The sequence below is a fragment of the Pseudorca crassidens genome, chromosome 10 (genome assembly GCF_039906515.1).
Source record: "Pseudorca crassidens isolate mPseCra1 chromosome 10, mPseCra1.hap1, whole genome shotgun sequence".
In the NCBI taxonomy this organism is placed as follows: Eukaryota; Metazoa; Chordata; class Mammalia; order Artiodactyla; family Delphinidae; genus Pseudorca; species Pseudorca crassidens.
Window position 1 is genome coordinate 106,280,561 of NC_090305.1, and position 23,450 is coordinate 106,304,010.

Consider the following 23,450-nt stretch of genomic DNA (forward strand, 5'->3'; position numbering starts at 1 on the left):
TATTTTCAGGTAGAAATATTTTGTATGAGACAAAGAGACGGGGATTATTTCATCATTCAGCAAAGAATTATTAACTACTTAACTGTGCACGGAACACGACGCTAGAGTGTTTTAAGGGTCCTTGGGATTGGTTTTAATCAGATGTGGTGAGACACACAGACACGGAAATGGCTGTCACGAGGGACAATTTATTATATTCACAATTCCCTAGAAAGGGGGCAGGGCACCCCACACAGGGCTGGTCAGGAGGCAGAGGGAGGGGGGGAATGCAGACGGGAGCCTCTACTGCATTTTCTGCGGAAGGAATGGTGAGGCGGGCCGAGCAGGCTGAGGATCGGCTGGTTTGAATAATTTCCGTGGGCTCGCGGGCTCAGGGGCTGCCCTGGTTGTCCGGTGCCTGGCCCTGGGTGACAAGGACAGCAGGAGAGTAGCCCAGAAAGTGAGAGGTGGGATGCAGGCTCTGGGTGGGTTGGTTTGCATGTGAAAGGCCAGCTCACAGGCCAGTTCTTCACTGTCTCTAGAAATTCGCTCACCCTGGGAGCAGTGGTCCCTCCAGGGCCAGCTTTAACCAGATGGTAAAGCATCAAAATACAGAAACTAAAAAACACAGTACAGAGCAGAATCAGGGCAAACAAAACAAAACTATGCTGGATTAAGGCCTGTGGCACAGGGCTCTTTCTTTTACAAAATATGAGGAAAAGGATTTTCATTGCAAATGCAGAACCGTTGCTCAGCGTACGTGGCGGGAAAGGAAATGTGTCCGTCAGTGTGGCCAGGGTGATGGAGATGAATCTGGTGAGTGGCCATTATGGAGATCCTGGCCACAGTTCATTTCAGCAGGTGTATAGCAGGCACCTGCCCCCCGGGCCAGGCCATCGCCAGGAGCCCTGAGGAATGTGCGGAAGAACAGAAGGGGGTCCTTGATCCCGAGGCCAGCCCTGGCGGGTGTGGGGCACGTGCGGGCCCAGCCTCCTCCCCGAGCCTGTGGCAGACGTCACCAGTCTCCCACAGCACAGTGCCGTGGGGACCACCAGCCACCCATCAGAGCTGCTTGTCAGCCGGGCTCTAGGGCCCCTCGGTCCATGGGGGAGGAGTGGTGCTGGAGGAGAGAAGGGGGGGGGAGCTCCGGTCAGCTCACCTGTGATAGAGACAAGACCTGGTTGGGGGGGAAGGGGAAACTTGCACCTGTGTGGAGGGAATTGACTCCGTGGAAGGGTTAGGAGTGGCGATGGGCCTTAGAGGGTTTGCTCCTGGCCTGGTGCAGGGCTGAGGGCCCCGCAGCAGGGGGCTGCTGCATGAGAGGCGCAGCAGAAAAGCGTGGATGTGCTTGGAGGGGCAGCGGGCGGGGGTGTGTGAGTGTGGCTCCGATTGTGCTTTCTAGTGAGGGAGCAGGACCAGTAGGAGCCTTTACCAGAGGCCCCGAAAACTGGGCTGGCACACGCGGACCAAGCTCTGAAACAGTGGAGACTCTGAGCCCTGCAGGATCAGAGCAGCTTCCAGAGGGGTGCAGAGGTGGTTAGGGCAGGCAGGGGGCTGGGTGGGAAGCTGTCGCCAGGGAAAAGGCGAGGAGCGTCTCACCCCCCGCTAGGGGCGTAGGCATGCAAAGGAGCAGGCCGATCCAGGAGGCTGAGGACCTAGAAATCTGGAAGGGTTTGGGGACCAGCTCGACATAGGATAGAATGAAGGTCAGAGACAGCAGGCCTGTTTTGAGCCTGAATGATTCAGAAGGTGAATCAAACCCGGGAGCGGAGCCACTTTGGAAGCTGTTTGAGGATCAACAGGACAGTCGGGGGATTCTTCTGACCAGGGGTTCACGAGGCGGATCTGCAGCTCTGGGAGGAGCGTGCCAGAGCGGGGAGAGGGGGCAGGCGCGGGCGGGTCGCACAGTGTGCGTCGCGGGGAGAGGCAGCCATGGGACAGTGGAAAGGAGCGCGGGAGGGCCTGCGGGGCGGCCGGGGCGGGTAGCACTGCAACGCGCTCGTCACGGGGGCTGACTTGTGAGCAGGCAGGCCGGCAGAACCGAGCAGCCCTCCTCCAGAAACAGGCCAGGCTCCAGTGAAAGGGGAACCTTCACATGGGATCGGGGGGGCGCCACAGTTCAGTGAGGTGATGAGGGACTTCTTCATAAATTCCGCTAGAACAATTAAGAACCATTTAGGAACTTGATAGAGGTGGTTGAACAGCGTTGTGAATATACAAAATGCCACCGAATTGGCACACTTTCCAGTGGTTAACATCGTGTTATGTGAACTTCACCTCGATTTTAAGAGGAAAAGAACCGTCAGGAAAGAGATCGTGTCTCATACCAGGTACCACGATAAGCTGCAGGTGGATCAAAGATTAACATGTAGAAAATGAAACCAAATCTGGAGATGATGGTGCGATGGTTGCACAGAAGTGTGAATGTACTTGATGCCACTGAGCTGTGCACCTAAGAATGGTTAATGTAGGACCTCCTGGTTGTCCAGTGGGTAAGACTCAGCGCTTCCACTGCAGGGGGCATGGGTTTGATCCCTGGTCGGGGAACTAAGATCCCACATGCCGTGCGGCATGGCCAAAAAAAAAAAAAAAAAGGTTAATGTAAATTTTATGTTATGTATATGTTTTCCCCCCGCCCACAAGAAATGAAACCATAAAGGAACTCATCGAAAAAATGCTGAGTTCCTTTATACCCCTGGAGTAGAGAAGGCTTTTATAACTAAGAATCAAAACTCAGAAGCAATAAAAAGAAAAGATTGATAATTTTTAAGGGTTTTTTTTTTAAAGCAACTGGTGCTCAAGCTGTTTTTTTTAAAATGAATTTATTTTTTATTTATTTATTTTTGGCTGCGTTGGGTCTTCGTTGCTGCATGCGGGCTTTCTCTAGTTGCGGCGAGCGGGGGCTACTCTTCATTGTGGTGCATGGGCTTCTCATTGCGGCATCTTCTCCTGCTGCAGAGCACGGGCCCTAGGCGTGCAGACTTCAGTAGTTGTGGCTCACGGGCTCTAGAGCACAGGCTCAGTAGTTGTGATGCATGGGCTTAGTTGTTCCACGGCATGTGGGATCCTCCCGGACCAGGGATCAAACCCGTGTCCCCTGCATTGGCAGGCGGATTCTTAACCAATGCAGCACATGGGAAGTCCCAAGATTGACAAGTTTTTCAAATAAAAATCTTCTGTAGCTTAAACACAACATCAAGTCAAAGCACAGATGACCAGCTCGTATACAAAGAGCTCTTAAATATCAAGAAATGCAAAACCCTGCAAGCAAAGACAGAAATTCTCAGTTTACCAGAAAAGAAATACAAGTGACTCTTGAAATGTAAGGAGATGTTAGACCTATACTTTCTCCTCTGTCTTAAGGGCAAGAATACAAACACTGAACGACCTGCTTTGTTGGGAGGCTGATAGATTCAACCCAGCACATCCCACGTGGACGGCAAGTGGGTGACTTCTACTGAAATGGCACCTGCACGCACCTTTCAACCAAACAACCTTGCCACCTAGACATACACCCTGAAGGCACACCTTCACAAAGATGGAATAAACATTCCCAGTGATTCGTTACAGTCCGATGTTTAATAAACGAGAGGTTGGATGTCACACAAATGGGTTTTGATGAGAGATGGCCAGAGTAATCTGTACTCCGCCCACACAGAGGAGCACTGCACAGCCCTAAGGCAGAGGAAGAGCTCTTGGCCTGTTTGTGATATGAAATAACCTCCAGAATACGTTAAAAGGGAAAAAAACTGGCGCGAATAGGGTGGGTCTGTAGCATGCTACCTTCTATGTAAAAAAAAAAAAAAAAGATAATTATTTTTGCAAAAACAATTGCTTTGAAAGAAAAAACAGAATAGTTAAAATGATGAGCCATGGGGAGTGAGAGGGGAGAGGTAGAGGAGGCAGGAGCAGCAGCAAGATGTCCCTGGATGAATCTTTTCTTTTATTTTTCTAACTTTTGAGCCAGGTAAATGTTTACATATTCACAAAAGAAAATGAAAAGTAAAACACCAAAATCTATAGTTGTGAACAAATTTATTTTGAAACTAATCGTATATCAAATTAGTAACATAAGCACACAGAGAAAATAATGATCACGTATTTGTAATAATTCGAACTTTAAACATAATACTCTGGGGCTTTCCTGGTGGCGTGGTGGTTAAGAATCCGCCTGCCAGTGCAGGGGACGTGGGTTTGAGCCCTGGTCGGGGAAGATCCCACATGCTGCGGAGCAGCTAAGCCCGTGCGCCACAACTACTGAGCCTGCGCTCTGGAGCCCATGAGCCACAACTGCTGAAGCCCACGTGCCGAGAGCCCGTGCTCCGCAACGAGAGAAGCCACCGCCATGAGAAGCCTGTGCACCACAATGAAGAGTAGCCCCTGCTTGCCGCAACTAGAGAAAGCCCGCGCACAGCAACGAAGATCCAATGCAGCCAAAAATAAAATAAATAAATAAATAAATTTATTTTTTAAAATGGCAGTATTAAACATAATACTCTGACCATTTCATTACTGAACTGTTTTCCAAGGACGGGAGGTGGGGTAGGGGGAGTATTGTTTAGTGGGTGTATCAGTCAGCTTGGGCTGCCATAACAAAGTACCCCAGGCTGAGTGACGTAAACGATAGCAATTTATTTTCTGAAAGTTCTGGAGGCCGGAAGTCCAAGATGAAGGTGTCGACAGGGCTGGTTCCTCCTGAGGCCTCTCCCCAGGGCTTGCAGACGGGCGTCCCTCTGTGTGTGTCTGTGTCCTAATCTCCTTCTCTTAAAAGGACACCAGTCAGATTGGGTTAGGGGCAAGCCCAGCGACCTCATTTTAACTTAATCACGTCTTTAAAGACCTGTCTCCAAATACAGTCACGTTCTGAGCTGTGGGGATTAGGACTTCAGCACGTGAAGGGAGTGGGGAAGGGGGACGCAGTTCAGCCTGCGCCAGGAGCATGAGGTTTTGGTCTGAGGAAGGTGGGAAGGTTCTGGGCGTGCATATGGTGGCGACGGTTGTGCAGCAGCGTGAACGTGCTTGATACTGCTGAGCTTGCACTGGAAGATGGCGAAGATGCTGTGTTACCACAATAAAAAAATAAAAATGAGTTTAAGGGGACTGAGGGTGCCGCTGAGAGGGTGACAGAAGGCTGTGTGCGATGGGCACTCGTGGGGGACGGACAGTAGGAAACAGGAGTTCGGGGTCTGACCACACAGAGGGTTTCCGAGTTTGAGGTCTGGGCGGCCAGCCGTTCCAGCCGCTGTGAGCACCCCCTCCACTCTCCGTCCGTGAAGCGGGCGGCATGGTCACTGCAGCTCTGGGCAGGTCCGCTTGCTGTGCTTCCTTGTGCTCTGGGAGCTCCTCCTCGTTTGCAGTTTTCAAACCCCCACATTGCATGGTTTCTATGGCGACTGACGTCCCTCCGAGAGGGGAGCGTGGAGGGACCCTCAGAAAGAACGCAGGGAAGTGAACAGCACGGATATGGGACGGGCAGTACAATCCAGGAGGGAGGGAGCATGACCTAGTTTTACGGCTGCTTCGCTGAGAAGGTTCTGGCAGGTACGCTTGACTGTCTTATGTCTGTCGCACTGTCTTCACCAAGAGCTGTAAAGGGAGGTGACAAGATGCAGCACTTTACCTGGTGAAAAGCTAACGCTTGGAAACACAACTGCGAGGGTCAAGGACTTGGGAAAGCCCAGGGAATTCCAAGCCTCATCCGTCTTGTTTCTGGCCACTTGGGGAGAAACGAGGCCTAGTGAGACTCCACGTGCCTGTCCTTTCTTTTTTCCTGGGATACGGCCACAAGGAAGGCATCCTGGCTGCGTGGACAGGCTTTGTGATGTTCACATCCTGGCTTATGACTTCTGGCTGTGTGATCTTCGGCACGTTCCTTAACCTCTCTGTGCTTCAACTTCCTAGTCTGTAAAATGGGGGAGAAGAGTTCCCACGGTCAAGAGTTCTTGGAAGGGCTTGGTGGGTCCTCCCTAAAGAGTGGCTTGTAATTCCGTGAGGAGACCCCTGGGCTTGGCAGGAGTCAGCCTCTGGTAACTGGTTCTGTTTCCTGTTCTCTTCCAGTTGGCCACGGGCAGAGCGAGGGGGAGAGGATGGTGGTGTCTGACTTCCAGGTTTTCATCAGGGACGTGTTGCAGCACGTGGACGTTGTGCAGAAGGACCACCCAGGGCTTCCCATCTTCCTCCTGGGCCACTCCATGGTGAGTAGACCACGGAAGAGCCCTCTAAGTCAGGCCGGGCCCCAGCCCCAGCCCTGCGGTGGGTGGAGGGTGAGGGTCCCGGGATGCAGGGGGCCGCCCTGCCTCTGGCCCCATCGCACTCTGCCTGGCCAGCACAGCCCCCTCTGGGAGTTCCCAGACAATTTATGCTCAGGAAACGAGGGCCAGCATCTTGGAGGCAGCCCCAGAGAAGCTCACCTCCGCCCGTTCCTTCCTGCCAGGGCCCAAGGCGCCAGGAAGGCGCCACTTCATGGTGGGGCCCCAAGGGTACTTCTCCCTGCACGGCCGCGGGCGCGTCTCAGGGCAGGAGGGCCCCTCAGTCAGCCTGTGGAGAAACAGAGGTCCTATGCGTCCTGCCCGTTTCAGAGTCACACAGTGCACATGGGAATTAGGATGGGGTTCCAGAGGAAACAAGTCCTTCAAGGTCATTGCAAATCCCTTTCACCTTTTAAATCCATTAACCCCCTAAGGATCAGCCAACTATAATGTATAGATCAGGGCTCTCAAGCTGGCAGCATGCAGGCCGGATCCGCCTCTAGACCCCCGCCCCAGTGGCTGGCAAAGAACGTTTTGAGCTGCTTGGTTTTGAAAGCTGGGTGACTTTTCCCTCCCTTCCAGCCCGGTCACTGCCGGGCTCTGTTCCTGCGCGTCTGTTACCTGCCTGGCCCTCGTGAGCGTGTGTGGTGTCAGCCCTGGGTGCAGGTCACCTTCAGCTTCAGCAGACAGCCAGGGCCGCACGCCTTCAGCACCACCCGCGCTCTCTAACTATTCTTCTTGGAACCTACATTTCTGGGACCTTTACTGAACCAGGAAAACAGAAAAAGGGTAGCAGTCTCTTCTTATCATCAGATTTGTTCAGATCTCGTGTTAAGGCTGACGGAATGGGTGAGTTGGGAGTCTGCCAGCTTTGGGCTTGAAATGAAATAGAAACATGTTATTGTTTAACTTGCAGCCCACAAGCAGGAACCTTATTTAGATCTCCCTGAAATGTTTGCTGTTGGAAAACCCGGAGGAAAAAACATGTGAAAGCAAGTAATTGCAGGTCTAGTTTATCCAACATTTGAGGGTGTCTATTCCAAGGTACCGTCCTTGGGGCTCTGGGCCGGGACTGCAGCCCAGCAGGACACCCGCGATGGGGCGGCTAAGAGCCCACGCTGGCGACGCCCACACCCACATGCGGCCCGTTCTCATTGCAGGGGGGCGCCATCACCATCCTCACGGCCGCAGAGAGGCCCGGCCACTTCTCCGGCATGGTTCTCATCTCCCCGCTGGTTCTCGCCAGTCCCGAGTCTGCCACGACTTTCAAGGTAAACGGACTTCCGGTTCCATGAGACTCCTGCAGCTTCCCTGGCCCCGGGGCGTCCGTTCACAGCTAGAGTCTGGGGGAAAGGGCTTCTCCCACGATTGTGATAAGGTTTGGACAAGTAGCAAGCATTGTTGTCCCTGGAATCCTGTAGTTTCTCAAGTCAGGTACTTTTTTTCCCAAAGGCAAAAGAAAAATGGCTTCCTGCTTGTGCATGTTTCTCTGGTGAACGTTAGGAGGAGGAAAGGTTACGCGGGTTAGGAATCCAGCGAAGGGGCCTCTGTTAACAAGCCACGTGCTGGGCTGGAGCTCGTTTCCGGGGACCGTTGGCCAGCATCGGCCACGGCATGCGGACGCGGAGCTGCAGGCAGTTGCTAACGGGACAGCGCCGGCGCCTTGGCTGTAGTACTTTCCATCCCTGAGCACTTTCATCTCTGACCTGTCGGATCCTCCATTCTGTTTTCCTGGCTGTAATGTTCCACGCGGCGCAACCCAGTGGTTCCCGCGTTGAGCTGGGCCTCCTCCCCCTGAGGAAGGAGATGGGACTCGTGGCCTCAGCAGGGCTGCCGGGTTGTTGACACATTATGGACCTGAGGTTTCAGAGACGGGTAACCCGGTGAGGGTGGGGAATCCCAGCCCCGAGTGTCCCTGAGCAACGGTCAGTCTCTCCCGGTCGCTGGGGGACACTGCTGCCCCCGAGCCAGTTCTCAGGACTCTCAAAGGAGCACGAGGGGTGAGTGAGGCAGTGAGTGGGTCAGGGTCATTCAGTGGTCCTGGTCCGAGTAGAGTAAGCAAGACCAGGATTTCAAAAAGGGGGTCCCCACGGCGCGCCGCACGCTTTGATTCGTGATTCGTTCTGCCCAGTGTCGGGCACGTGCTGGGCTCACAGGTGAATCGTCTCCCTCGGCTCCCACCCTCACCCCGGGAGAGGTCGAGGCCTGCGCTTTACGGTCGGGACGACTGAGGCTTGGAAGGGACGAGCGACTCTCCAGGTCCACCCCAGTGTGGTCGACTGGGATCTGGGGCTGTCCTCTCCTCTCCCCATCAGGGGTGTTTCCCCAGAGAAGAAAGTGGACGTTTTCCCTTTGGGAAGAGTCCAGGATGAAGTGCACCAGGGGATCAGGGCAGCTGGGCCCCAAAGTGGAGCCCACAGGCTTTCCCCCAAGTCACTGGCAAAGGGGGAACTTCTGGGCAAGGCCACCAGCGTGACCTTCCGAGCCTGCCGCTAATAGATCACCTTGTCAAATCAGGAGCCGGCTGTCCCCGGGGGGATGCAAGTCTCCTCTCATTAACCGAGACAAATGAGATTGCCCGTTGCCCCCAGACCAGAGGACACATCCTCCCCGTGAAGTCTGTCGCTGCTCCGGGCTTCGGCAGTTCTGACTGACGTTCTGTGATTCGTCTGCCACCCCCGGACCACGGGGTTACCCTCCACGTCTCGCCTGACAGCCTTCTGAAGGAGTCTCACGGAATCGTTGTTTAAAATTTAATTGACACATGCTTAAAATAATGTATCTATACGGTTCAAAATGTGAGAGGGGGAAAGGGCATGAGTGGAGTCTCCTCACGGTTGCAGGCGGGCAGCCACGTAGCAGAGTTTGTGCATCTCTGCGGGTGCGCACACCACTGTGGGTCCCTGTGTTTCACACACGTGGGAACACGCTCTCTGTGCTTCCTGTTTTGTTCTTTTGGTGGCCTGTTTGTTTTTGTGGGTGGGGTTTAGTTTGGTCATTTTTCTTTGTGATACCTCTTGGCGCATAGGACTAGGAAAGGCCTCGCTGCAGGCCTCGGGTCAGGTGAGGCCCAAGGGGGATGGCCCTGGGTCAGGTGAGTCCCCCCTGCAGGGATGGCCCTGGGTCAGGTGAGTCCCCCCTGCAGGGATGGCCCTGGGTCAGGTGAGGCCCCCCTGCAGGGATGGCCCTGGGTCAGGTGAGGCCCCCCTGCAGGGATGGGCCTGGGTCAGGTGAGGCCCCCCTGCAGGGATGGCCCTGGGTCAGGTGAGGCCCCCCTGCAGGGATGGCCCTGGGTCAGGTGAGGCACCCTGCACAGATGGCCCTGGGTCAGGTGAGGCCCCCCTGCAGGGATGGCCCTGGGTCAGGTGAGGCACCCTATGGGGATGGCCCTGGGTCAGGTGAGGCCCCACTGACTGGCCTTTGGGTCTTCCCAGTGGTTCACTCTTACGGACCCCAAAGACAGACAGCCTCCTGGAGACCACCCTGGCTGAGGGGAGGAGGGGCCCCTTCCCTGGGTAGAGTCACACTGTCAGGGCACAGAGCACAGGGCAGTGTCCTATTCTGTGACTCTTCTCCCAGAGCGAGGCTCCTTGACAGGTCAGAGGTTTGTTTCATGGCAGCCAGTTCCTGATGGAGAGATTTTGAAAATCATTATAGCCAGCCAGCGTGAGATACCCAAGGCTTGGAGCACAGACGGGCTTGTGGAAGATGACAGCTCCCCGCTCCAAACGTGAGAATGCCAGACCCCCCCCCCGCCCAGATCCTGCACATCTGGTTCTTACTCCATTTTCAACAAGCTGGGGTATATTTAGCCTGGGGAACAGACAAGGAGGACAGAGTCTCCTGGTCCCAAATGCTGTCTGTGTTCAGATCGTGGTGGGAGCAGGAGAAATTCAGAAACAGAAGTCCTGTGCATCAGAACAAGTCTCAGTGGTTAATGGGAGGTTTCCTGGGGATTGTCTCATGCCCCCAGGCATGCTCTGGGGAAGGCAGCACTGCAGCCAGCCCTGGGCACACAGGGGAACGCTTGGGAACAGGTGTCACACCCTGAGCTTGCCAGGCCTTGTCCCGGGGCGACACGCAGGAGGGGCTGCAGGTTAACCCAGTCCTTTCTCTGGGGAAAACCCCGACATCCCCCTGGATTTCTGCCCGGGGTCAGGGCGGGGACTCAGGCTGCCCAGAGGGTAATCCTCTAAATGACCTTCTCTGCCTGTTGCCTGGAGGTTGTCCCCTGGGGTCAGGTCCGAGATGCAGGAGCCATCCCAGTGCTTCCGGATGCTTCTCCACCCCCACCCCCACCCCCGCCCCGCCCGCCAACCAGGGCACCTGGCCAGGTGGGGCTTGAGGGGCCGCTGTATACCAAGCACTCATGCCAGACACGTACCATCTTATTTCCCCTCCGTCACCACCCCGTTCCCGTTTACAGACGAGGAAACGAGGCTGATTGTCTCACTGAAGGTCAGCGTGAGCTCTGGCTCAGGCGGCAGGCGTGGCAGGATGTTCCCTTCACCCCGAAACTGCCCTGGATCAACTCTAGCCCACCTCCCCTCTGAATGTCACTCTTCTGCTTCCGGAGTCCGGAAGGCCCTGGAGCAGGGGGTGGAGAAGGGACACGGAAGGGGTCTGGGGAGTGGCCACTCATTCAAACTTCAGGTAAAATTAGCCTCAGGAGTCAGGGCTTAGCTGGGTCATAAACCGGCCCCTGAATCTGGCAGCAGCGATGCACCAGGTGTGTTGTTACCTCTGTAAGGCGTGCGGGCTTCCTGTCGTCTGCCGGGAGGCGCACTCTCCCCCACCCCAGAAACTCTGGGCTGTGCCCCGGCCATGCACTCCTGCGCCCACGGAGGCCTGCACTTCTGGCCTCCTGTGCGTGGGTCAGCCTGTTGAGCTGCTGTATAAAAGTGAGTGTAATTACTTCCCTCGTGTCAAGTCTTTTAGTGGCAGAAGCTTAAAAATGATCTTCGGGAGCCATTAAAACCTTGGATCAATAGAGGCATTTGTGCAAGTCACGAGCACTTAAAGCGATGGGGCTGCAGTTAACCCAGGGGCGCCCCAAGGGCAGGCCAAGGATACGTGGCCGTCCGCTCGCTTGCTTGTCGGGGGTGGACCTCACTTCCGGGAGAGTCATCCTCTTTTGTCGCTGAGGTAGTTCGGGGCTCCAGCTGTCACCTGGTTCCGCAGGTCACCTCCTGCCTGGGGTCCCCGCTCTGAATGACATCAGCGTTTGCTCAGTCGACCGAGGAGTGTTGGTGGAGCTTCTCCTTGGGGCCGGAAACCAGAGGGCGGTTAGGGACGAGCTCTGGAGGAATTAGGTGTCACGCAGCCTCCTAGCAGCCCTTCAAACCGTTTCATTTTCTCCATTTTAGAAATGGAGACACGGAGGATCGTAGACCTTCTCTGGGATTCAGAACCACAGTTCGAATCCCACTTTGCCCAGCTCTGAGTCTCCAGGACCGATTCCCCCACTTCATTACCTTCCCTTTCCAGGGCTGGGGTCCAGTGACTGTGTGTAAGTCGTCATGGGTCTCGGCCCCCAAATTGTCCTCAGGCGACATGCCCTGGGGCCCCCGTTGAGTCGGGGTCCCTGGGACCTGTGTGGTGGCACAGACCTGACTTAGCCTGTTGGAGTCACGATGAGGGTGGGGTCTCTCCTCCAGGGGGCCCGGCAGGGGTTGCCCCTCTCCTGAGCTGGATCTGGGGCTCTCTCCAGCGCCCCTGCAGGGTTGTCCGAAGAGTTCGGAACGCTTGCTCAGAATGGCATCAAGATGCAGTGTCTTGCATCCCACTCCCTTTGGGTGAGGCACTGCCCCTCACTCTTCTTCCCGTGGGCACAGGTGCGGGGCTCTCGCGGTGGACGGCGCTGGGGGAGATGATGGCAGGAAGCAGCAGCAGCCTGGACAAATCGCTCTTTCGGGCGTGGGGTCTGCTGGGCTCCCTCCGACCCCCCGCCTCCTCACCACGCGACCTCAGCACCCCTCCTGAACCTCGTCTTCCTTGATCCACCACTCCCGCTGCTCCGTTTCCTAACGGAAAAGCTAATGAAAAAGACCAACCCTAAGAGAGCAGCAGGGAAAGTGAGTGTGTCGAGCAGCCGTTCAGAGCATCCTTCCCCACGTGCCGCCTCTTTTCCTCCTCTGGTGTTTGTGGGGAAAAGGCTAAGAAACACCTGATTGTTTTAGCTGTGACATTATTGCCATCAAAGGTTTGTCTCTACCCAGTTGAGTCTTGTTGGAAATGTGGCCAGAATTTACTCTGCTGGTTTAGAAAAAGAGCTGAGGGTCAGGGTGGTGCAAAGATGTCTCACTGTGACTCCTTTGAAAGAGAGGCTTACACATTAGGTGTGTCCGTGTCCCTGGTCCTACACTGTGGGGGTTGGGGACACTGCACCACCTGGGCCACAGCTCAGAGCAGGTCAGGCAGAACCTCTTAGGGTGGTGCTTCTCTGACTCAGGCTACCTGCCCCTCCACCTTCAGGGCACACACGAACGCCGGGGGTCCCGTGAAAATGCAGAGCCTGATCCCTGGCAGCTGCCGGTGCTGCTGGTCTGAGGACCACATGTAGAGCAGGGGTCATGGAACATCAGGAAGGGACAGGGCCTGACGGGGGCCACGCCCGCTGCCAGTACACCAGCGGGGTGCAGGGAACAGGACTTCAAAACCAAGCGCCGTCTTCTGTGGAGACCAGGGGCTCAGGGCCATAGCCTGTCGGAACTGCAGCAGGAGAGGCCCCGCCGGACCTCGGCGATTCTACTGGGACAGGAAGGTGAGGGGGCAGCCGGACTGCTGTGCATTACCTGGTCCCTCCAGGGACCGGACCCTTGCACTGTTGTTTTCGTAAAGCAAATGCTTGCCCAGAAATGGCTCTCTTCCTCTTTTCTTCCCGTGAGGCTCTTGCAGCTTCCCGTGGCTGCGCAGAGTTCCTGTTAGTGATGCAGAGAAGACCACATGCTCAGGGACGGAGGCCAGGGCAGGTTTCCCTGTGGCCCTCTCCTAGAGGCAGCGTCTCCCCTGGCTGCCTCGTGCCCACCCCCCCCCCCCCACCGGGAAACTAGAATGAGGACGGCATGCGTCTCAGCCCTCCTCGCCTGATCCTCGTGGAGCCTGAGCTGTCAGTGTCTCTTCCTGGGGTAGAGGCCTTGGCACTTTGGGGTGTGAATGTTTGGGTTGAGAGGTGCCCATGGTGGGAGCAGAGACCGCAAGGGTGAAGGTGAGTCTGACCCTCCACGAACAGCTGGCAGCGGGCCCGCGTCCACGCAGAAACGGTGCCCGGCTTGGACAGTGGAGTGGGCCCTGTACAGTCTCTGCCTTCACGCCTGCCACGGGGCAGGTGCCCAGGCGATGTGTCCCTGGGCCTCTTCCTGCCGTCGGCTATCTGATCGGGGAGTGGGTAGGAAGCTACTTGCCGAGGAAGAGCCGTGTCCTTGAGGAGTCCGTGCTGGACGAGGCAGGCAGACGGGCCAAAGTGGGCAGCAGGGTCTGGTTGCATCGCACACGGCCTCCCCAGACTCCTGGGCCTGGCAGGGTCACACATGGAGTCAGCTGAGCGGCTCCGTGTCCTTCAGGAGGCCGTGGCAGGGCATCAAGGACAGCGGAAAGTCTAGGACCAGTTCTACAAGCTTTGGGATCCACGTCGTTTTCCCTAATAACGTTGCCCTTGGGCCACTGTTGCTGGAAGGGAAAGGGCAGCTGCATCCCAGGCCCCTGCCCACTTCCAGCTGGCCGTGTGCAGTGGCACTGAGCCTCTGTGTAACAGACAGTGTCCTCGTCTGTTACACGAGGGTAAACCCTCACCTCACAGCATTTGTGTCCAGATTAAAAGACTGGGCACCTGGGACCGTGCCCAGCACACCCAGGGGTTGTCACTGAGTGGATGTGTGTGCCCTCCCGCGATGCAGGGTGCCAAGAGGCAGCACCTGTCGGCTCTGTGACACGCGCCCTCCGCGCAGACCGAGGATTCATGCTCGCCACCTTCCGTGCAATTCTAATTTCAGCGTTTCTCAGCTCGCTTTTGAAATAGCATCTTTCATCCCCGGGTGTCTGCACAGCCCAGAAACGGGAACAGCCCCCCTCTGCAGGCAGACGTGTGAGATCCAGGTTCACGCTTTTCCTGGGTAAACACCAGATCCAGCAGGAGGGGGTGGGAAGGCCTGGACCTGAGCCAGGACCATGTTCAAGGAGCACGCGTTGAGCACCTCCCGTGTGCCGGTGCCTTTGCTCACAGTGGTCCCGTGGGGAGCTAAGGGGACAGGCTCAGTGATGTGCAGCTCCATCCACACACCTGGGGCCACACAACCAGCAGTCAGATCGGTGTCTCCCTCAGCGCCGTGTCTAATCGGCCCAGTGACTGTTTGTGCCCCAAGACAGTCAGCAGGCGCTTCCGGATCAGAGCGTGTCCTGCCTCATCTCGGGTGACTGGGTGCATCTGCTCCTGCTGTGTTTTTGAAGGTCCTCTGAGAGGTGCTCGTGCACAAGCACTCAGCTAGGAGGTCCTGCACATCATTCAAAATCATGACCCATGAGGGATCTAGGGAGGGTAACTGCACAGAATCAGGGTCAGCAAAAAACACACGTGGTGTCCCGCTGTCACCGCACGGCCTCCCCTCGCCCGGCTCACCCACAGGGGCCCAGAGCCAGACCAGTGAGGCCGTCTGGTCGGAGAGAGGAGGGTCCTCGGGTGCCCAGCCCGGGACCAGGCCTGGCTGAGGTCCAGTCTGGGTGTCCCTCTCCTGAGCTGGCCCCGAGGGCAGCTGGGTGGGGGTCCCACTGCACTCACCCTGCACTCACCTCTCCCACCTAGGTCCTTGCTGTGAAAGTCCTCAACCTTGTCCTGCCGAATGTGTCCCTGGGCCGGATCGACAGCAGCACGCTCTCACGGAATAAGACAGAGGTGAGTCTGTCTGAAGACCTGGGGCAGCTGGGGCTGGTGGGGGGGAAGGCAGCAGCCCCGGGGGGAAATGCAGGCGTTAGCTCTGCCTCGGCGTTTACCACTATCCAGCCAAGGCTCTGTGCGAGGTGACGGGGACTTGAAGATGTGTGAGACGCTGTCTGGCTTCAGGATTGGGTGGGAAGGAGTGGGTGGCGGTGCTGCCTGAGCTGTACCCACGTGTGCAGAGGAGCTGACCAGATGAAACTCTGTGTGTATCAGCCAGGTCTCTTTTGGTTGTAAGTGACAGAAACCCAACTCAAAGTGATTTGAGCAAAAAGAGGGATTTACTGGTGAGTGTAACTAAAGGCTTCAGGCATGGCTGGGTCCAGGGGCTCAGGGTGTTGTTCACCATCTCTCTCCCCACCTCTCATGTCCCCTGGTTTGGCCTCATTCCCAACCAAATTCTCCCCAAGTGGAGGCAAAGCTGACCACCAGCAGCTTTACATGAGCAACTGCAGTGGAAAGGCCGCACCTCTTCCCAGCAGACGTCTCAGGGCTGGTTCTTACTGGCCGACAGTCTGGGTTACTGGTCCAGGAAAGCGGGCGGCATCAGTCCTACCCAACCTCGTGGCCTGAGAGCAGAGAAGGGCAGTTCTGTTGAGGGGCGGGGTGGATAGGATCGAGGATGGAAGAATGGATTCAGGCCAGGCCACGTGTCCACTGGGTTGGGAGCCGGAGGGGGATCAGAGGAAGGGGTTCGTGGCAGAGGGAACAGCACGGGTGACGATCTCGGCACGAAGAGCCTGTTTGCAGAACAGCCGGTAGTTTGCTTCGGCCACAGTGTAGAGGTGAGCGGCAAGGGGTAAACTGAGGGCAGGTCAGGAGGCACCGCTGTGCCGGGGGTGGGCTACTGCCCTCAAGCAGAGCTCGCTGCCCTCTGTGGAAGCAAAACCAGCCCAGGAGGTGTCGCGTGCAGGGTGAGGCGGCCTCAGGCAGATACGCCGGGGGTTGTGCGATGTCACCGTCACCCCCTCTGGGACCAGACCCCAGGGTTCAGCATGAACGACGGTGCGCCTTGACACCAGGTCCATGCAGAGACCGGGGTTGGTCTGTGAAGGTGCTGCTCAGCGGACCAAGCCCCTCCCCTATAGTGAAGGGCCGGCACCTCATCCCCTCCTGTGACGGGGCCCTTATGCTCCGTGCCAGGCTTGTGTCACGTGCTCACCCATGCACAGCTCCCGTATCGCGGGGGAGCAGACTGAGGCTCCCCATACGCAGGCACATGCCTGGGGTCACCCGCTGATGGGACTAGCCTCAGAGCTTAGGTCAGCGGGTCCCCAGCCCGCTCTGTCTGGGGGGCAACAACCCAGTGGACAGGCGGCACCCTGGGCACCTGGAAGGGATGGTCCTCAGGGTTGAGCACATCACTGTGCTGCTCTCCTGCCTCAGCCTCCCATCTTGTGTCAGGAGTTTGAAACCAGGGAGTTGCTGGCTGCCCACGGACCCTGGAAAGTGGAGCGGGTGCCTGGCATCCCAGTGGCCTCCCCCGCTTCCTTGGGGCTGGAGCCGTCGGACTCTGGCTTCATTATAAAATATGGCCTCCTGGCCCTTAGAGCCACTCAGAGAGCAGGCAGCTAAATGGGGATCGTGCCTAACGTGTAGGAGGGGACATTCCCGATCAGGGGTCAAAACCCAGGCCTCCGAGGGCCGGCTGTTTATGAATCTGGCTTGTGTGGGCCCTGTGCGGGGAGCCTGAGGTGGGCCAGTCCGCCCAGTCGTCCACATTCCATTTGAATTTGAATTTAATCTATTTTTTAAAATATTTATTTATTTGGCTGTGCCGGGTCTCAGTTGCAGCACGCAGGATCTTTAGTTGCGGCATCCGGGATCTAGTTCCCTGACCAGGGATCGAACCCGTGCCCCCCGCCCCCTGCATTGGGAGCGCAGAGTCTTAGCCACTGGACCGCCGGGGAAGTCCCCAATCTAATTTTAAAAGCAGTAACTCCCAAACCTATGTCCTGGGGCCAAATTTGACCCACCAGGGTCAAGGACATTTGAGTAAAGGAAGAAGATTTTCATTCCAAAAGGCAGATCTGTGTGGTGAGAAGGCACAGTGTTAGGACCCAGAAAGACCGAAGCCAGTCATGACATGAGTGAGATCAATATTAACCCCATTTCCGAGGTGAGGAAACCGAAGCTCGGAGGTTGCATAATTTGTCCGAGGTTACACAGCCAGTCAGGGGCAGAGCTGGGACCCGAAGCCTTTGATTCAAAGGTCTCTGCTGGGACGCCTCCTCCCAGCTAGTATTTATTTGCGAGCGTGAAGCTCTCTCTCCTGCTTTGTAATTACTGGTCCACACGGCCCGCGGCTGGAGACCATCGCTGTGTGTGCAGGATCGCTTGTGAGGGGAGTCGTGTGGGCAGGGCCTCCTCCACCTGCCGCGGCCAAATAATGGCTCTGGCTCAAACGTGCAATTTCCAGAAAAACCACTGATCTGTGTGGCAGCTGTGCTAGGACAGCAGTGGGCTGGAGGAGGGACCTCCCTTTGAGAGGAAACATCGAGGTGCAAATCCGAATTGTTTATCTCACCACCTGAAACCACGTGGGCAAAAGGGAAGGAAAGAAAGGTAATGAGATGATTCCGAGCCCTCATTGTTTGAAAGTAGCAAATTTCAGAGCTTTTATCTCCTTTCTGAAATAATGGCAATTTCACTGAAGGCCTTATGAAAACAGCAGAGTCTGGGCGAATACCCAGCATGCAGCCTCCCCTTGTGCGCTCATCCCCGCCCCCGTCCGTGGTGGCACACCAGCCTGTATCAGGTTTCTGCCCGGTCGGGTAAGCGGGATGACTCTTCAGAAGCACTCATAAATTCCCCTGCTGGGAAGACTCGGAGGGTGGACTCGGGCTGGAATAAATAGGAAGCAGGAGCTTCCAGTCCTTGGCATGGAGAACGAGCCCCTCTCCTGCCTTCTCTCTGAGTCGCCCTTTCAACATTCTGCTGAGCGTTAAAAATAGCAGTGCCGAGGGGGAAAATGTGTTCAGAAGAGGCACCTCCCAGATCCAGCACCGGGTGTCTTAAGGCCCACTTTAGCCGAGACATTTCCCCTGGAGGCCTGCAGCTTTTTAAAAGCCTCAGGAGGAAAGGAACCATTTGCTTCACAAGCTCACTGAAGTGGGACATGGGGGAAGGGGCTGCAGGCTGGGGTGCGGGGGGCCTGGCGGGCTCCCGGGGGGATTCGGAGGTCGGCTGTGTCTCTGGGGAAGCAGGACGTTTGTTTGGGGCTTGATGTGGCAGCCAGGACTGCCAGCATGACACCCTCACTTCACAGAAGCGAGCCCTCAGACGCACAGGCTCCCGGCATGTAGGAGTAAAGGCAGACATGCCTGGCGTTGGCTCAGCACCACCCAGTGCACCGCGTCGCGGCCCTCCGTCTCCCCTCCACAGCTCCGGGAAGTCAGTCTTAACATTTGATGTTTGTGGAAACTTAGGCCCAGAGAGGGCAAGTCACTTGTCCAGGGACACACAGCTACTAAGTGAGGATTTGAGCCTAGGTCCTCATGTCCGAGCCTTAGCTCTGAAGTGCTCCTGGAATCCTGGGGACAAGCAAGTGGCTGCTCGGCCTTTGTTGTGTCTGTGTGCACAGTTAGAGCCCCCAGTCAGCACACTGGCCTACTGTACTGACATGGTAATCATTCCACCCTCAACCACGGGTTTTTTGGAATGTGATGAATCCCTCCCACTCTGAAAAGCCTTGAATGTTCTAAATAGTTCTCCGGCCAAGGCCGCCGGAGGGGGAGGTGTGAGGGGGAAGTGCTGAGGAGCTCCTGACGCCCCCTGCACACCATCGATGACCCTCCGACCGCTCACAGACAGGTACCCTGCTTCCCTTCCAGGCCCCATCCCCTGGCCCCGTGTCCAGGTCTTCTGCTGGGAACGTCCACTGTTTATATATTGGGGCAGTTTGTCTTCTAGAACCGAGTCTCTCTTCTCTGTAACTGTGCTGGGACGCCCTCCAAGCGTCTCCTGGCTGGTTTACATTCATGCCTGCTGGCCATATGGTGAGTTCCGGGCACCCAGGGAGCTGAGAAGGGGCCAGCTCTGCTCCTTTCATTTCTGTGGTGGGTTCCGCTCCAGACCCCCACCCAGTATTTGCGGTGTGCCTGCCTCAGGGGTCAGGCCACTGTTGCCCTGTTGCCTGCGTGTCTTCCGCCCACACGGCTGGGAGGCCACCTGCCCGTGGCCCTGGGAAGCTCCTGCCAGCTCTGGGAAGGCTCGGCCATGCCGAGGCGTTTGACTCATCGTAACCAAGGCTAAAGATAGGCTGAGGCTCCCATGCTGCCCCCAGGACACAGCCTCCCACGAGCCCCTCTGAGAGCCGGTTATTACTTTCCAGTATAACCTGCTTGCTTATCTGATCTTACTCTGTGACTCGCCGTCGTTCATGGCTCATGTCGCCACAGAAGACTTGGCTATTTCGGGCAGCTGATAATTTACCGACGTCTTAAAAAAAAAAAGGAACCATGGGAACATCTCTTGGCGTGGGCCTCCGTGTGGGGTGGCCGGCGGGGGAGCGCGTGAGCGGGCCCAGCTCAGGCCAGCGCCCTGCATACGGGTCCGTACCCCTGCCTCCCAGCCCTCCTTCCCCTGGGACTCTGGCAGAAACAGCTCCGAGCTCGAGAGAGGCAGATCCCTGAGGTCAGCAGCTGTAATGGCAGCAGAAAAGCCACGGCCTCTGTGGAGACCCTGTCAGAGGCAGTTCCAGCTGCCAGCCAGGCCCCAGACAAAACGAGGCACCCCCTGCCCTGCCTCTCTCCCAGGTACCGTCACGGGTCCAGCAAGAAAGCAGCTGCAGGCCGGGCAGGGCTCACCCACCACAGTCTCAGAGGTACCACCGGTGACCTCGCAGCGGGCCGGGAGGTGAGGGGCAGCTGCAGGCCGGGAGGTGAGGGGCAGCTGCAGGCCGGGAGGTGAGGGGCAGCTGCAGGCCGGGAGGTGAGGGGCAGCAGCAGGCCGGGAGGTGAGGGGCAGCTGCAGGCCGGGAGGTGAGGGGCAGCTGCAGGCCGGGAGGTGAGGGGCAGCAGCAGGCCGGGAGGTGAGGGGCAGCTGCAGGCCGGGAGGTGAGGGGCAGCAGCGGGCCGGGAGGTGAGGGGCAGCTGCAGGCCGGGCAGGGCTCACCCACCACAGTCTCAGTGGTACCACCGGTGACCTCGCAGCGGGCCGGGAGGTGAGGGGCAGCTGCAGGCCGGGCAGGGCTCACCCACCACAGTCTCAGAGGTACCACCGGTGACCTCGCAGCAGGCCGGGAGGTGAGGGGCAGCTGCAGGCCGGGAGGTGAGGGGCAGCTGCAGGCCGGGAGGTGAGGGGCAGCTGCAGGCCGGGAGGTGAGGGGCAGCTGCAGGCCGGGAGGTGAGGGGCAGCAGCGGGCCGGGAGGTGAGGGGCAGCTGCAGGCTGGGAGGTGAGGGGCAGCTGCAGGCCGGGAGGTGAGGGGCAGCTGCAGGCCGGGAGGTGAGGGGCAGCTGCAGGCCGGGAGGTGAGGGGCAGCTGCAGGCCGGGAGGTGAGGGGCAGCTGCAGGCCGGGAGGTGAGGGGCAGCAGCGGGCCGGGAGGTGAGGGGCAGCTGCAGGCCGGGAGGTGAGGGGCAGCTGCAGGCCGGGAGGTGACGGGCAGCTGCGGGCCGGGAGGTGAGGGGCAGCTGCGGGCCGGGAGGTGAGGGGCAGCTGCGGGCCGGGAGGTGAGGGGCAGCTGCAGGCCGGGAGGTGAGGGGCAGCAGCGGGCCGGGAGGTGAGGGGCAGCTGCAGGCCGGGAGGTGAGGGGCAGCAGCAGGCCGGGAGGTGAGGGGCAGCTGCAGGCCGGGAGGTGAGGGCTGGAGGCCCATGTACGTGCGGACAGGACGCCACTGACTTGCCAAGGCTTGGGGTACTGGCCAAGGCCGATACGAGCCCCGATAGGAGTCTGACCACGGGGGTCTCCTGCCCCAAACCTGCCCAGGGGATGCGTGGCTCCTCCCGACAAGGGGATAAAAATGACATGAAAGCCAAGGCTGCGGGGAGAGGAGAGGTTAATTTCCGTAATTCAAACTGGAGCTTTCCCTCCAATTTTAACTGTGGAAAATTTCAAATCTACAGAAAAGTGGACATCGTAGTATAGCATACACCTGTATACGCCTCCCCATAATTCACCAGTTGGAAGTACTCTGCCATGCTTCCTTTATCTATGCTTAAATATGGAATTTCAGTGTGGACGTATATTTTAAATACTTTAAGATTTATTGTGCTAAAATATACAGAATATAAAATTGGCCATCTTGACCAGTTTTAAGTGTACAGTTCAGTGGGGTTAAATACATTCACATTGTTCATCCGTCACCACCGTCATCTTCAGAACTTTCTCATCTTCCCAAACTGAAACTCTTCCCCACTGAACACCAGCTCCCCAGCCCCCCCAGCCCCTCCCCCCCGTGAATCTGACTCCTCGAGGGACCTCAGTGTTTGTCCTTTCATGACCAGCTTATGTCACTGAGCATAATGTCCTCAGGGTTCATCCGTGTGGTAGCAGGTGTCAGAATCTCCTTCCTTTTTAAGGCTGAACAATATTCCATGGTCTGTATAGACCATGTTTTGTTAATTTATTCATCCTCCGTGGACACTGGGTTGCTTCCGCTTCCTGGCTCTTGTGAATAGCACTGCCGTGAACATGGGTGCGCAGGCATCTTCAAAGCCCTGCCTTCGATGCTTTTGGGTTTATACTTAGAAGGGGGGTTGCCAGGTCGTTTTGATATGCATTTCCCTAACGATTGGTGATATTGAGCATCTTTTCACATGCTTTATTGGCCATGTGTGTTGATATATCTTCTTTGGAGAAATGTCTGTTCAAGTACTTTGTCCATTTTTTAATCAGGTTTGCTGTTGTTGAGTTGTAGGAGTTCTTTATATAGTCTGGATAATAACCCCTTATCCAGGTACATTGTTTGTGAATGTTTTCTCCCATTCTGTGATAGTGTTCTTTGATGAACAGAAGGTTTTCATTTTAAGGTAGTCCAGTTTATCTATTTTTTTCTTTTGTTGCCTGTGCTTTTGGTGTCATATTCAAGAAATTATTGCCAAATCCAATGCCATAAAGTAGAGGCATTGTTTTGGCTAAAACTTTTTTTTTATGTTTGTTTGTTTGTTTATCGATTTTGGCTTCGCCGGGTCTTAGTGGCAGTACGAGGGATCTTCGTTGCGGCATGCAGGCTTCTTAGTTGTGGCGTGTGAATTCTTAGTTGCGGCACGCGGGATCTAGTTCCCCGACCGGGGATTGAACCCAGGCCCCCTGCATCGGGACCGCGGAGTCTTACCCACTGGACCGCCAGGGAAGTCCCCTGAAACTTTTGAAAGGAAGTAAGTTGCAGACCCTGTGGTCGTACTTCAGCATGTGCTGCCCGAGAGGAAGGACCCAGAATAAGGACATTCACGCACAAGCCATTCTGTCATCACACTTTGGGAAAGTAACAGTAATTCCCTGTCATCATTCCTTTCATTACCTCTCACCATCTGGTCCATGTTCTGATTTCCTCAGTTGTGACCAACATTTGATTCCAAGACATGAGACCACGCGATCTTGCTGTTTTGTGACCAGCAGTTGTGAACATGGTCCTGCAAGACCCCAGTGATTCTTTCTTGTTTCTCTTATTATTTATTCAATCCCTGGGCCTGTGAAAAGGTGGCCGTGGCCCGTGTGATTGGGTGCAGAACGTGGGTCTGCTTTTTCCCTTCCCTCGGTGACCACTCAGGACCTGTGTCTGGTTCCAGGGTCACACTGCAGGGACCACCACTCCCAAGGCACAAGCAAGGTGACCCTCTGCATCACTTCTGGTTCCAGTGCCCTGTGGCGGGTTTGTGCAAACCGCTTGCACCCACCTGCCCAGGGCCTGACCTGCCGGCCCACCTCAGGGCTCGAAAAGCAGGTACAAGGGTGAACAGGAGTTCAAGCTTTAGTAGCAGAAAGCACTTCTCGGGAAAAGATGTTCGGTAGTTCACACGCCCTTGATCCGTGGCAGTGTATACATGTAGGCTAATCCCCATTAGTCCTCTTTCTGTCCAAAGTGGAACTGCAGGTCCTTACTTCTGGTGGCTCTCCTCTGGTCCGGCTCAGGAATTTCAGTCCCCCAGGGCGGGGCGCCTGCTCCGGGGTTGGGGTCATAGCGGGAACTTGGGCCTCGGTAAACAGGGCTTGCTTCAGTCGGCCGTGCTGGGGAGACTCTGTGGAATCAGGCAGGACCCTTATGTCCCCTCCCCACCCTGCAGGCGGCACGTCAGGCCAACAGACACTGTGTCACTCGTGCTTCGGACCCGGCCCTGTGTTCAGGGTCACAT

The 23,450-nt window shown here is 56.6% G+C and overlaps 1 protein-coding gene across 6 annotated transcripts in view; it reads left to right on the forward strand.

Moving 5' to 3' along the window:
• The window catches only part of MGLL (monoglyceride lipase), a 276,564-nt gene that overhangs the window by 243,728 nt on the left and 9,386 nt on the right, over nucleotides 1–23,450 (forward strand). For 4 of the 6 annotated variants that reach the window (XM_067755704.1, XM_067755703.1, XM_067755702.1 and 1 more), the window contains 3 exons: nucleotides 6,037–6,173; nucleotides 7,388–7,498; nucleotides 15,025–15,114. In XM_067755704.1, the coding sequence (XP_067611805.1) occupies nucleotides 6,037–6,173; nucleotides 7,388–7,498; nucleotides 15,025–15,114 (338 nt within the window). The remainder of the gene's footprint in view (nucleotides 1–6,036; nucleotides 6,174–7,387; nucleotides 7,499–15,024; nucleotides 15,115–23,450) is intronic. The other 2 variants (XM_067755705.1, XM_067755701.1) reach the window with 1 other exon arrangement.